The sequence below is a fragment of the Staurois parvus genome, unplaced genomic scaffold (assembly GCF_062004578.1).
Source record: "Staurois parvus isolate SC_StPar_1 unplaced genomic scaffold, SC_StPar_1.0 ptg000039l, whole genome shotgun sequence".
NCBI lineage: Eukaryota > Metazoa > Chordata > Amphibia > Anura > Ranidae > Staurois > Staurois parvus.
Window position 1 is genome coordinate 2,156,880 of NW_028317835.1, and position 14,008 is coordinate 2,170,887.

General features: G+C 42.7%; 1 protein-coding gene and 1 pseudogene across 1 annotated transcript in view; one reads left to right on the forward strand and one right to left on the reverse strand.

Annotated features, from left to right (window-relative positions):
- The window catches only part of LOC149470551 (uncharacterized), a 75,735-nt gene extending 64,818 nt beyond the window's left edge, over positions 1-10,917 (forward strand). The window contains exons 3-4 of the mRNA XM_089662581.1: positions 8,477-8,823; positions 8,989-10,917. Coding sequence (XP_089518707.1) covers positions 8,477-8,823; positions 8,989-9,516 — 875 coding nt within the window. The 3' untranslated portion in view covers positions 9,517-10,917. The remainder of the gene's footprint in view (positions 1-8,476; positions 8,824-8,988) is intronic.
- Positions 1-14,008, reverse strand: part of LOC149470550 (uncharacterized) — a 263,673-nt pseudogene that overhangs the window by 202,908 nt on the left and 46,757 nt on the right.

The following is a 14,008-nucleotide window of genomic DNA, read 5'->3' on the forward strand; positions in this document are numbered from 1 at the left end:
AAAGGGGAATGAGGCAAGGCTGCCCCCCCCCCCTCCTTTTCTAGCGATGAACCTTTAGCACAGCTGATAAGAACTAACACAAATATTAAAGGATTAGAGCTTGGTGGTCATCATCATAAGTTATGCTTTTTCTCTGATGACAATCTCCTCTTCATATCTTCTCCTTTGATCTCAGCACCCAACCTTCTCCAATGCCTGGACCAATTTGCAGCAATTTTGGACCTGGTTGTGAATCCCAAAAAGTCTACAGCTCTTCATATCTCTCTACCCTCCTTAACTGTGTCACATCTACAACGTCCTCCACCCTTCTCTTGGTCCAGTCAATATATTCCTGATTTAGGACCCAAGCTGATGGCAGACCTCAATATTCTATATTCTGCTAACTACCCTCCTATGTTAACACACCTTACTAATCTTATGACATCCTGGTCCAAACTACCCCTCTCATGGATGGTTGTATCATGATTGTAAAAAATGACAATTCTATCCAAAATATTATACCTTTATTGGGTCCTACCCATATATATACCTTTTTGTTTCCTCTGGATATTAGTGTCGCGGCACCACTTATGTATGGGGCACTATTAAACTGCATCTACCCAGGTCCATCCGTACCTCACCGAAACTTAGAGTGGTCTGGGGCTTCTGAACTTTGCAAAATATTTCCAAGCTGCACATCTTGCTCAACTCCCTAAATATCATGCAGTAAAAATGACCCCCCCCATGGGTCGCTATAGAGTCAGTAGATTGTGACTCCTTATCAGATTCCAATTTACTATGGCTACACTCCAGAGACCATCGTTCACTACAAGACTTAATTACTCAACACTACCTGTCACAGCTGCCCTCCCCAGCCCCTTCTCTGTCCCTGCTCTCTCTCTGCCATCTCTCATCCATGCCCCTCCCCCCTCCTGAAAATATGAAAGGAATTCCTAAGGCAAGCTTGAGCCACCCTAGCTCTGCCCCCCCCCCCCCGGTTGCCTAGGTGACTAGGGGGGTACAACCAGTTTTAAGAAGCTGATGCAGCGCTCCCAAGGTATTCATCGCTGGGTAGCTGACGGAAGGAGCCCAAGAGCTGTGGCCGGGACCTTTTGTGGCCAGGCTTGGCAGAGACCCAAGGCTGCCTAGGACCCCCCTTCTCCCACAGCTGGGGAAGACTTTACTTGCTACAGAGACTCTTCCTTGGCTCTCGGTGCTGGACTTTAAGTGTGTTGATCCTTCCGTGTCATCCTGGACTGGCGTATTCACCCTCCCTGCGAACTCCCCTATTCGGTGACTGCCGTCTGTTTGTCTCAATAAAGCTTTGTGCGTTTGCCATCTACTCTGTGTGTTCTGTCCTGCCTACGCTCCGTCACACTACCCATCTATCTGGGACAGTCTAAAGTTCTGATACACCTTACAGTCACCCCATAACCCACTCATGGCATACCTCCTCATTCCAGGCTTTTATCCGGCATGGATGCCTCCATCTTCCTTTCATGCTTGTCCTAGAGCTAGTCTAGTTCAAACTTACAATTTCACAGCACCAGACTCCTTTATACCCTTCCAAACCCTATGTGACGCCCACAAAATATCTAGACCTGAACTTTTTAGATATCTTCAGATCAATCACTTTTGTTCCTCCCACTTACACACCAACCCCCTCCCTCCTAGACATGACCAGGTTTGAACACTGTAACGTTGCTCGCTCGGCAGTGGGTGTGTGTGACCCCCTGGATGGGTGCACAACACAAAACACAGGCACAGCACAACAGTGGAGGTGAAAAAACAAAAAGGTGCAGTTTATTTACAATATTTACAGAAAAACGTAAAAAAAAATAAGAAACATCAAATCCTGGCCAACTTGGATACTTACTGTACAACATAGCTTCCCTAGCTATCCACCAGGTATAGCCTGATGCTATACCTAGCCCCTGTTAGTTGGAGGCTTAGCCACACAGGCTTTTGTCTCACTGCACACAGATAGGATGTTGTCCCCAGTCAGTTCAGGCACAGATCTGGTTCCAGGATGGAGCAACTCACTAAGCAGGCTGGGAAGTTTTATAAAGGCCTTAATGAGCCCACTATCTTCAGCTGGGCTCATTACCTCAGTGCTGAAGGACTCAGCGCTTCCCCCTTAGTGGAACAAATCCCCATATAGTCTAAACCTTGGACAGATGTATCGTCCATCCAGGACGCAAGCAGGTGATTTCACCTGCCTACTGTCACATACCCCCCCTCTTGTTTCAACCTTGGGGTTGTAACACCAGTAGCCAGGCAGGCATGAACCCGGGCTAAAGCATCCACATTTCCCATCTGAATTCCAGGGCGATGCTTTACCATGAAGTTAAATTCTTGTAGGGCCAGGAACCACCTATTTACCCTTCTATTGGTCTCTTTATTTTGAGCCATCCATTTCAAGGGAGCGTGATCCGTGACTAGATCAAAATGTCTGCCTAGAAGATAGTACCGCAGGGAATCTAGAGCCCACTTTACTGCTAAACACTTCTTCTCAATTGTGGTGTAATTTTCCTTGTGAGACTTAAGCTTTCTGCTCAGGTAGATTACCGGGTGCTCCTCCCCCTTCCAAACCTGGGACAACACTGCTCCTAAGCCAACATCGGATGCATCCGTCTGGACCACAAAGTCTTTTGAGAAGTCTGGTGAGTATAGAACTGGCTGGCTACATAAGGCCCTTTTTAAAGACTGAAATGCTGCTTCAGCCTCCGGGGACCACTTACCCACGACCGACTCCATCCGTCATGTTGGTTGGGGCACTGCCAGAGAAGCAAAATGGGGAATGAATCGCCAATAGTAGCCAGCAATACCTAGAAAAGCCCGTACCTGCTTCTTGTTGTTTGGGCGTGGCCAACTCTATCGCTTCAACTTTGTTGATCTTGGGTTTTATTACTCCTCTCCCAATGGTGTACCTGGCCTCTTCCTGTCCAATCGTACACTTCTTTGGGTTGGCCGTAAACCCAGTTTTCCGTATTGAGTCTAGTACAGCCTGAACTTTTGGCAAATGTGAGGTCCAATCTGCACTATGGACAATCACATTGTCCAGGTAAGCTGCAGCATACTTCTGATGGGGGCGAAGAATTTGATCCATTTTGCGCTGAAAGGTGGCCGGTGCATTCTGTAACCCGAACGGCATTCTTCTATACTGGAATAACCTTCTGGGGTTCCAAATGCAGTCTTCTCCTTTGCTGACTCAGCTAGGGGTATCTGCCAATATCCTTTGGTCAAATCGAGCGTCGTCATGTACCGGGCTGCTCCCAGATGGTCGATTAATTCATCTATCCTCAGCATGGGGTAGGTGTCAAACTTTGTAACTTTATTTAACTGTCGGAAGTCATTACAAAATTGCCAGCTCCCATCCGGTTTGGGCATCAACACTATGGGGCTGGACCAGTCACTCTGGGACTCCTATCGAAAGCAGGTGATTCCACCTGCCTACTGTCACATAACATATGTAAATGTGACCCCCATGTCAGAGGTTTGATTTCCACCTTTATATACACAGCTACCAGCTCCACCACCTTACACTTCATACCATATACAGTTGTGTTCAAAATAATAGCAGTGTGTTGGAAAAAGTGACTAAAGCTGAAAATCCTTCTAATAGCTTTTATTTCCATCCATACAAATGCATTGGGAACACGACACATTCTATTCCAAATCACAACATGAAGAAAACTACATCAAATTTGTGTTGTTCCTCTAAAAAAATATATAGACTGAGAAATGTTTGAAGATTTTGCTTTCCTTTGAATGACTTCATGAATATTTGGTTGTAGTCGCACTGTTTCTGAGAACTGCTGTACATCTGTGTTGCATGGAGTCCCCCAACTTCTGGCCCCTGTGATCAGGTATTCCAGCCCAGGATGATTGGACCACATTCCACAGTTCTTCTCTATTTCTTGGTTTGGCCTCAGAAACGGCATTTTTGATGTCACCCCACAAGTTTTCTATTGGATGAAGATCCGGGGATTGGGCTGGCCACTCCGTAACGTCCATCTTGTTGGTCTGGAACCAAGATGTTGTATGTTTACTGGTGTGTTTGGGGTGGTTGTCTTGTTGGAACACCCATTTCAAGGGCATTTCCTCTTCAGCATAAGGCAGCATGACCTCTTCAAGTATTCTGATGGATTCAAACTGATCCATGATCCCTGGTATGCGATAAATAGGCCCAACACCGTAGTATGAGAAACATCCCCATATCATGATGCTTGCACCACCATGCTTCACTGTCTTCACAGTGTACTGTGGCTTGAATTCAGTGTTTGGGGGTCGTCTGACAAACTGTCTCTGCCCACTAGACCCAAAAAGAACAATCTTACTTTCATCAGTCCACAAAATGTTGCGCCATTTCTCTTTAGGCCAGTCAATGTGCTCTTTGGCAGATTGTAACCTCTTCAGCACACGTCTTTTTCCCAACAGTGGGACTTTGTGGGGACTTCTTGCAGATAGCTTGGCTTCACATAGGCGTCTTCTAATTGTAACAGTCCTCACAGGGAACGTCACACCTTCTTTCATCTTCCTGGGGCTGATTGTTGGCTGAGTCCGCCCCATGTTGGCTATTCTTCTATTCATTCCAATGGTAGTTTTTCGCTTTCTTCCACGTCTTTCAGGTTTTGGTTGCCATTTTAAAGCATTTGCCATCATTTTAGCTGAGCAGCCGATCATTTTCTGCACTTCTTTATATGTTTTCCCTTCTCCAATCAACTTTTTAATCAAGGTACGCTGTTCTTCTGAACAATGTCTGGAACGACCCATTTTCCTCAGAATTTCAGAGAGAAATGCACTGTAACCAACATGTCCAACATTTGCTGCCTTCCTTCCCTAAATAAGGGCAATAATTGCCACCTGTTTATCAAAGAATGAATGACCTCACTAATAGAACTCCACACTGCTATTATTTTGAACACGCCCCTTTCAATGAGTGATTCAATGACACAGAATCAGCAGCATGCATGTCATGACTGTTGGGTCTGTTGGATTTCTATTACTCTACTACACCTGCTAGGAAATTATTTGCCATGTAGAAATCTCATATGATGTCCTCCCAGAATGCGCTCTCCTGCATGCCCCCGGGGGCATGAACCTGGCGATCTCCACGATTGCTGTGTCCTATGACACGCTGGTCATCGGGAATTGCAGTTGCCGGTTCTCGACTGCACTTTCCTCACGCTGTCAGAGCATGAGGAAGGTACTGCCAGCAGTTGTCAGAGGAGGGATCATCAGGGCACTTATGATCAGTGCCCTGAGGATCGGTGCCCAGCAGCGCCACCCACCAGTTCTGCCCACAAGTGCCCAGCAGTGCCACCCACCTTTGCCCAGCAGTGCTGCCAATCAGTGACAACTATCAGTACCTATCATCAGTGCCACCTATCAGTACCACCTCATTAGTGCTGCCTATCAGTGTCCATCAGTGCTGCCTAACTGTGCTGCCTATCAGTGCAGCCTCATCATTGCACATCAGTGAAGGAGAAAAATTACCTGTTTGCTAAATATTTTAATAGAAACAAAGAAACTTTTGTAAAAAATGTTTTGCTCATTTTTTTGTTTATAGCGCAAAAAATAAAACACCCAGCGGGGAGTAAAGACCACCAAAAGAAAGCTCTATTTGTGTAAAAAAAATGATAAAAATTTCAAATGAGTACAATGTTGCATGACCGCGCAATTGTCATTTAAATTGCGACAACGCTGAAAATTGGCCTGGTAAGGAAGGTGGTATCAGTGCCTGGTAGGCAAGTGGTTAAGGACCCCATTGGCACCTATCAGTGCCGCCTATCAGTGCCACCTATCAGTGCTGCCTATCAGTGCAGCCTATCAGTGCACATCAGTGAAGGAGAATAATTACCTGTTTGCAAAATGTTATAGAAACAAAGAAACTTTTTTTTTTTTTACATTTTTTGCTCTTTTTTGTTTATAGCACAAAAAATAAAAAGCCCAGCGGGGAGTAAAGACCACCAAAAGAAAGCTCTATTTGTGTCAAAAAAATTATAAAAATGAGTACAATGTTGCATGACCGCGCAATTATCATTTAGAGTGTGGCAATGTTGAAAGTTGAAAATATGGCCTGGTAAGGAAGGGGGTATAAGTGCGTGGTAGGCAAGTGATTAAGGACCCCACTGGCACCTTTTGGGGGGGTAACCGAAATTGACAGGTACCCGCTCCCACTTCTACTGCAATCACCTAGGTGATCAGAAGTAGAAGTTGTCCTCCCCCCTCCCTCCCTGTAGTCTTCTGTGACTCATGAAAGGTCCTAGAAGACTACAGGACCATTCACAAAGCACAGAGATACTCGCACATGCTCAGTGGGCACCCGGATGTGAAGCCGCAAGCTGTCACAGCTGGGTGCCCACACTGAAGATGCCGGCACTGGAAACACAGGGCGGCCGGTGAAATGGGCTGTGGGGAGGACACCACGAGATCGAGGGACAGGTAAGTACCCGTCTTTTAAAAGTCAGCAGCTACAGATTTTGTAGCTGCTGACTTTTATTTTTTTTTTATTTTCACTGGAACTCCACTTTAATGTATGAAGATATTATTTGTAGTGTACAAATTACAACCTGTACGTTACCTCTAAGGGTTGTACCCCTTCTGACTTACTGTTGGTGAGTCCTGCAATCACATTATGAGCTCCTTGTAAAACTATTATCTCTTTCCAATAAAATCTATGAACAAGAGAAGATATGGACCCCACAATTCCTCTATATACTCCACAATTCTCCCATGTGGACACCTCGTAAGTGGTTCTCCAGTATAGACTCCCAGTTTGGGGAACTCATTTAGAAGAAGCCATCAGCTAGAATCACACTCACTACTCTACAGTATGGTGAAGACCAAGGAGGCCTAGCAATACCAAATGTTAGACTTTATATTATAGCTGCCCAACTTCAACATCTTACCAGGTGGGACTTAGTAGACACATTAGATCCCATCCATCGGTTGCTACTTCCATCAGATACAGATTTCACATCACTCTCACACTTGTTAATGGAATTCAGATGACACCAGTGGGAAAGGAATGATCTCTCATATATTTATTCCAGTCTTTTGACTCTTACCTGACTTGTAGAAGGAAATTCGATACATACAGAGAAACAGAGAAAATAAGAGAGAGTGGTGGGAGGTGATTGTGACCTCCATACCTCTCATCTCTCTGTCCTCTTCACAGAAACTCAGTCATTTCTTTTGCATAGATCTTTCAGGACTCCAGCCCAATTGTTCAGCTAGGACAGGAGGGATTTTCCCTTATGACCCCAATTGTATTGATGTTGGGGATTTGATACATGTTTTGGAGATGTCCAAAATTATTCAAAAAGTGGAACGATATGACCAGTATTATAATGTTGGTGTTCAATATTCCTCGGGTGTGCCTCTTGGTCTCAATAGAGGAGGAATTATTTACACCTCCTCCTATTACAAGTCATATAGCAATAGTGAGGCTGCTTGACCATAAAAAATATCCCGATCTTGGCTATCATCTCAAACTCCCAGCAGACACCAGTGGATTGAGCAGGTGATCTCCACATTAACATCATAGGTTTTTAAAACTTTAGCTTTTTTAGCCCCATAGAAGGAGAACGGCCAGTTGTATCCTACTGAATGGTAACTACATGGGAGACCCATACTTGGGGTATGATCCTGTAGACACGGGCCTCATTGATCGGTGTCAGCTATCTATGTATGTACTGGGGGGAGTTACTTGCCGTGTACAGCTGAATTGTTCTATGTTGTTTGTTCTTTTCTCTGTTCATTTGTTTATAAAAGGTAAAAGTGACACCATAGACAAAGCAAGTTATTGTTCTGTATGATCTGTAACAGTGCCACAACTGCCTATACATGAGAATGTATGACTCCATTGTCTGGGCTGAATGTTGGGAATACTGTGCGCACTTAGAAACTTTATTAATAAAATCTATTTGATTAAAAAAATACTGTAGATAATGCTGTACATATTCTTTCTATTCATAACATATATTTAGTAATGAACATTAAAAATAGAAAGCAACTTTATGTAGCCCTTTATATAGAATTTTAAATTTAATTTTTTTTTTTTTGTACAGGTGGATGGATGAATCTAGTTTTCGGTCATGTTGGTCTTCATGAATACAGCTGAGTCACATGGAAAACAAGACATATGGGTGTCTTAATTGACTGAAAGTCTTTATTGCAGCTCACTGGAGGATTCACACGGGATACAAGTCATATCTGTGTTCTAAAAGTCATGGTTTGGATCCTCTTCCACATTGATCCAGCCTCAGAGGACAGCAGGAGAAAAGGAATTTCTGTGTTCTGGAAGTGACAATTACTTTACACTAAAGTCCAAACCACGTATACATAAGAGGAGTCATTTCAAACTACTTCTTGTTTGGAGATTTTACAATGGAGAGAAAATATATCACACACCAGAAGGTTCACAATGGAGGGAAGTCATATCATTGTTCTGAATGTGGCAAAACTTTTACAAGCGAGAGATACCTTATAGTACACCAAAGAGTTCACACTGGAGAGAAGCCATATCAGTGTTCTGAATGTGATAAAGCTTTTACAGTGAAGTCAAGTCTTATCACACACCAGAGGATTCACACTGGAGAGAAGTCATATCAGTGTTCTGAATGTGATAAAGCTTTTACACAGAAGTCAAGTCTTATCACACACCAGATTGTTCACACTGGAGAGAAGTCATATCAGTGTTCTGAATGTGATAAAGCTTTTACACGGAAGTCACATCTTATCACACACCAGAGGATTCACACTGGAGAGAAGTCATATCAGTGTTCTGAATGTGATAAAGCTTTTACACAGAAGTCAAGTCTTATCACACACCAGATTGTTCACACTGGAGAGAAGTCATATCAGTGTTCTGAATGTGATAAAGCTTTTACTCTGAAGTCACATCTTATCACACACCAGAGGATTCACACTGGAGAGAAGTCATATCAGTGTTCTGAATGTGATAAAGCTTTTACAGTAAAGTCACATCTTAACAGACACCAGAGGATTCACACTGGAGAGAAGCCATATCAGTGTTCTGAATGTGATAAAGCTTTTACAGTAAAGTCACATCTTAACAGACACCAGAGGATTCACACTGGAGAGAAGCCATATCAGTGTTCTGAATGTGATAAAGCTTTTACAGTAAAGTCACATCTTAACAGACACCAGAGGATTCACACTGGAGAGAAGCCATATCAGTGTTCTGAATGTGATAAAGCTTTTACAGTAAAGTCACATCTTATCACACATCAGATTGTTCACACTGGAGAGAAGTCATATCAGTGTTCTGAATGTGATAAAGCTTTTACAGGGAAGTCAAGTCTTATTACACACCAGAGGATTCACACTGGAGAGAAGCCATATCAGTGTTCTGAATGTGATAAAGCTTTTACACAGAAGTCAGAGCTCATCATACACCAGAGGAGTCACACTGGAGACAAGCCATATCAGTGTTCTGAATGTGATAAAGCTTTTACTGAGAAGTCACATCTTATCACACACCAGAGGATTCACACTGGAGAGAAGTAATTTTAATGCTCTCAATGTGACAAAACTTTTACAGTTAATGCCGGTCTAATCTATCACTGGAGGATTCACAAATTTCTGTATTGATTAAATTCTGGAAGAAAAGAGATATTAAAGAAGTTTCAGGTGTCACAAGCTAGTTTCACATCCCCAATGTCATCCCACAAGCTAGAGAAGAAGGGAGAAGATAAAATGTTACCTTAAAAGAAACAAACTAAAATCTGAGCAAACTGGAATGTAATGATCGGATGAACTGAGTTTAGTGCTTATGTCCATCAATACACAACTAGAAGGGATTTGAATATTTTATCTTTTGACAATTTTTTAAGATAAGCATCAATAATTGAACAGCTTCCCTCATGATTCTCATCTTTATCTTTTTTTATGGAGCTTTGAATGAACATGTAATGCATTTTCATGATTCACCAACTGAGTTGTGTTTCCAAGCATTTTCTTCATTTCTGGATCCTGAGGTAATACATGACCAACACTGCCTCAGTACCAGAGACTAGGATGGGGTCTATTGTCATTTTACCAAGTCTCTGAAGCCTCAGTGGGAGAGTCCATTCCAGGTTCTTCTGACTATTGATACATCATCAGCCACGCTTGAGGTCTCCAGCTAAGCCCACCTTGTCCACTCCTCCCATTACATGTTCCATCTCCTCTCGCATTATCACATTTCATCTCCTCTCATTATTATTATTATTATACAGGATTTATATAGCGCCAACAGTTTGCTCAGCACTTTACAATATAACGGGAGACAATACAGCAACAATACAGTTAAATACAAGAGGGATAGGAGGGCCCTGCTCCTCAGAGCTTACAGTCTAGGAGAGAGGGGCTAGTGGTACAAAAGGTACTAACTGTGGGGGATGGACTGGTTGGAAGAGTAAAAGCTTCCATTATTAGCTGAGGGCAGGATAGGCTTCCCTGAAGAGAGAGGATTTCAGAGATCGCCTAAAAGTTAGCAGAGTAGGCGATAGTCTGATAGATTGGGGTAGAGCATTTCAGAGGCTGGGGGAAGCTCTGGAGAAGTCCTGGAGATGAGCATGGGAGGAGGAGACAAGGGAGTTAGAGAGCAGGAGGTTGTGTGAGGAGCGGAGAGTACGGTTTGGGTGATATTTGGAGACAATATTGGTGATGTAATTTGGTGCAGAGTTATAAATGACTTTATATGTTATTGTTAATGTTTTGAATTTTTTTTTTTTATTCCAAAAAAGTTTTATTGAAATATGAAAGGCTTAACAAATCATATACAGATACGGATCGCAGTCCGCAAATGTACCTCTTACATGTTCTCCCGTAACGCAGACGGGACCAAGACATTTAATTAAATTGTAGATCATCCTGAAACAAAGTCCTACAATAAAGCAGATGCATAATATGTAACAGTAGAAATAATGATAACAGTATGTGATTTAGAGAAGTACGCTGCACACTAGTCCACTGTGTAGGGAGATCTCGGATAACAGGACTGTGAAGAGTAAGACAAAAGTGTCATTTCAAGGTTTATACGTCCAATGTATCCATATCCGAAAAATGTAGGTTAGTTTTGTAGATAACCGTCACACCTGTACATGTATGAATACTCTGTTCCTTATGAAATATATGATTAAATAGAGTATGAAAAAGGTGTGAGAGAAAGAAAGAAAAGAGCATGTAAATGGAAGAGGAATATGAAAAGCAATATCATAATGGGGTGAGGGGGGAGCACAAAAAACAAATATATAGGGAAGAGGGGAAGGAAGAGAAAAAAAAAAAGGGGGGGGAAGGATGAGGTTTATGATTAAGTAAGTGCAACCAAACCAGTCACATCAATGAGCAACGGCCAAACTGACACAGATTCTATCTTTAATTTAGGATACGGTTCGGTTAGACTCCATCTATGGAGTTATTCCTGAGGTGAAAGCTTTCAAGGTTTTCCGCATCTCCAAATCTCTTCTTGTTCATTCCTTCATTAAACCACGATAAGTATTAGTAGTTTGGAAGTGAGTCCAACAAGCCCAAGTCTTCCTGAATCTCTCGGGGTGTTCCTTTGCCACTGAGATCAGCTCCTCCATTTCCGCGATCCTGACGATCCTAAGAAGCCACTCTCGCACGGTGGGAACATGGTCTGATCGCCAATGAACAGGAATACACTGCTTTGCTGCGTTTATCATATGTAAGGCAAGCGACTTACGATAAGTCCTTACAGGAAGTGAGGAGTGATGGAGTAAGAATTGTGCTGGGGTAAAGTCTAGGGTGTATGTAGTTACTTGTGCGATTATGTCCAGAACTTTTCTCCAGAAGGGCTGTAGCAGCGGACATTCCCACCATATATGTAGAAGTGTACCTGTTGCCTGGTAACATCTCCAGCATAAATCCGGAACGTTAGGATCAAATCTATGAATCACAGACGGAACTCTGTACCATCTGGAAAATAATTTATAGTTGCTTTCTTGTGTAGAGACACATATGGAACCTTTATGCATGTGATCATAAATGTGGTCACAGTCCTCTGGTGACATTGGAAGTTGTAGATCACGCATCCAGGCCTCACAGGTCTTCCGAGATTGAGATGTATTGGCACTTTCAAGATAGGAATAAAGCTTGGATATCACATGCCTCTGGGGGAAGTCTGTAAAGCAGAGTTTCTCAAATGGAGTAAGTAGCCTTGAATAATCCTTTAGATGTGGGGAGTTTCGTAAAAAGTGGTGGATTTGTCGATACATTCAAGGCGTTAGTGTAAGGGATGGCCACGCCTTTGTAATGTCTTCTCTAGATAAGAGCTTAGTATCTTTGAAGAATTGACGTACTGTTAGATTATCTTCACGGTTATATCTGACGAGAAAGGTCGGAGACATCCCTGGTAGAAAGTCCGGATTCATTTTGATCGGAGTTAGAGGGCTCGGAGAGGACGAAAGTTCTTTTTTCTGGAACAACTGAGAGCTACAGCATAAAGTGGTACCTATAAGTGGGTGTTCCCGAAACTCAGAAGGAATGTGAGAGGTTTTCAGCCAAGGGGAGGTGGCAAGCGGTATCTTTGAGAAATCAGCCTCCACACCAACCCAAACCTTACGAATGTGGTTCGTGGTCCAATCTACTATTCTAGCTAGGTGACGAGACCTGTAGTAACGGGTAATATCCGGCAATCCAATACCTCCACTCGTCTTGGGCATAGTAAGTTGGGTAAAGCTAATTCTTGGGCATTTATTATACCAAAGAAAGGAGGTACAGAGTGTTCTATATGATTTAAAGAAGGAGTTTGGTAACTGAATTGGTATAATCTGCAGTAGATATAGTATTCTAGGGAGCACTTTCATCCTAAGTATAGCTGCTCTACCAAACCAGGAGAACCAAGGTTTATTCCATGTCTGAAGGTCTTTGGTGATGTCACGTAAGAGGGGCAAAAAATTTTTGCCATAGAGTTCCGTAAGGTGGGTTGGCAATTGGATTCCCAAATAAGTGATAGCCTCAGACTGCCAGGTATAAGGAAAATTTGATTTTGCTTGTCTAATCATGTCTGGAGTTAATGAGACATTAAGAGCTTGGGATTTAGAAAAGTTGATTTTCAAGTTGGCCAAATACTGAAATAATTTGAAATCGTGTAGCAAATAAGGTAACGTGATATGTGGGTCTGTTAGAAAAAGTAGTATGTCATCGGCAATGGTGTGTGCAGAGATATGTACAATGTGTAGTGTGATTGATGTTTTCCTACATAACCGCACCCAACCCTTGCAATTGCTCATGTATACGGGAACTGGGGGCTTTAAAATGTGTTTTGTGTGTTTTTTTCATTTACAGTGTGTTACTTTACACTTTTCTTTCTCTGAACTTTATTATTGCCATATAGGGGGTTAATAGCCTCGCATGTGATAACATATTGCTGGTCACAGATCCTCTTTAAAGAAACACAAGAGGTCTATCAAACCCCTAATGTCACCTCTGGACCCCAAAATAGATGGTCAAGCACAGATCATGTTTGATCAGCTCCTTGAAGACACGAATGTACATCTGCCAAATCTGTATCTGAGTAGACCATAGAAGCAGCATTAGAAAGAAATGTGAGCATGGCTTCAGTCAGGCGATGGTCCTGGTGGTCATGGTCTTGTTCTCCTTCAGGTCCTCTCACCTTGTAGATGGTGACATGGACTTGTTGTGTGGGAATGAGCAGGAGGGGCACAGGGTTTTCTTGTACCCAATCAGCTTGTTATGGATAAAAGATGAAAGTGTCTTCTGGGAAGTTACAGGGATTTGGATGTTTAGAGGGTTACATAAGTGGGTGGGGCTGGTATTAATGAGGGGCGTGTCATATGTTAATCAGTTTCTTAGCATAGATGATATAATGGGTATAAATAGATCCTTGAAATGTAAACAATCTATCTCTTTCCTTCTGTTGTTAAAGTGTCACATATATATGATGAATAAAGTTGGATGATATTTTCACCGCACAATACCGTGGTCTGGGTTCTTCTACAACACATCCCCCCAAAAATGTCCTCTTCCAGTTCTA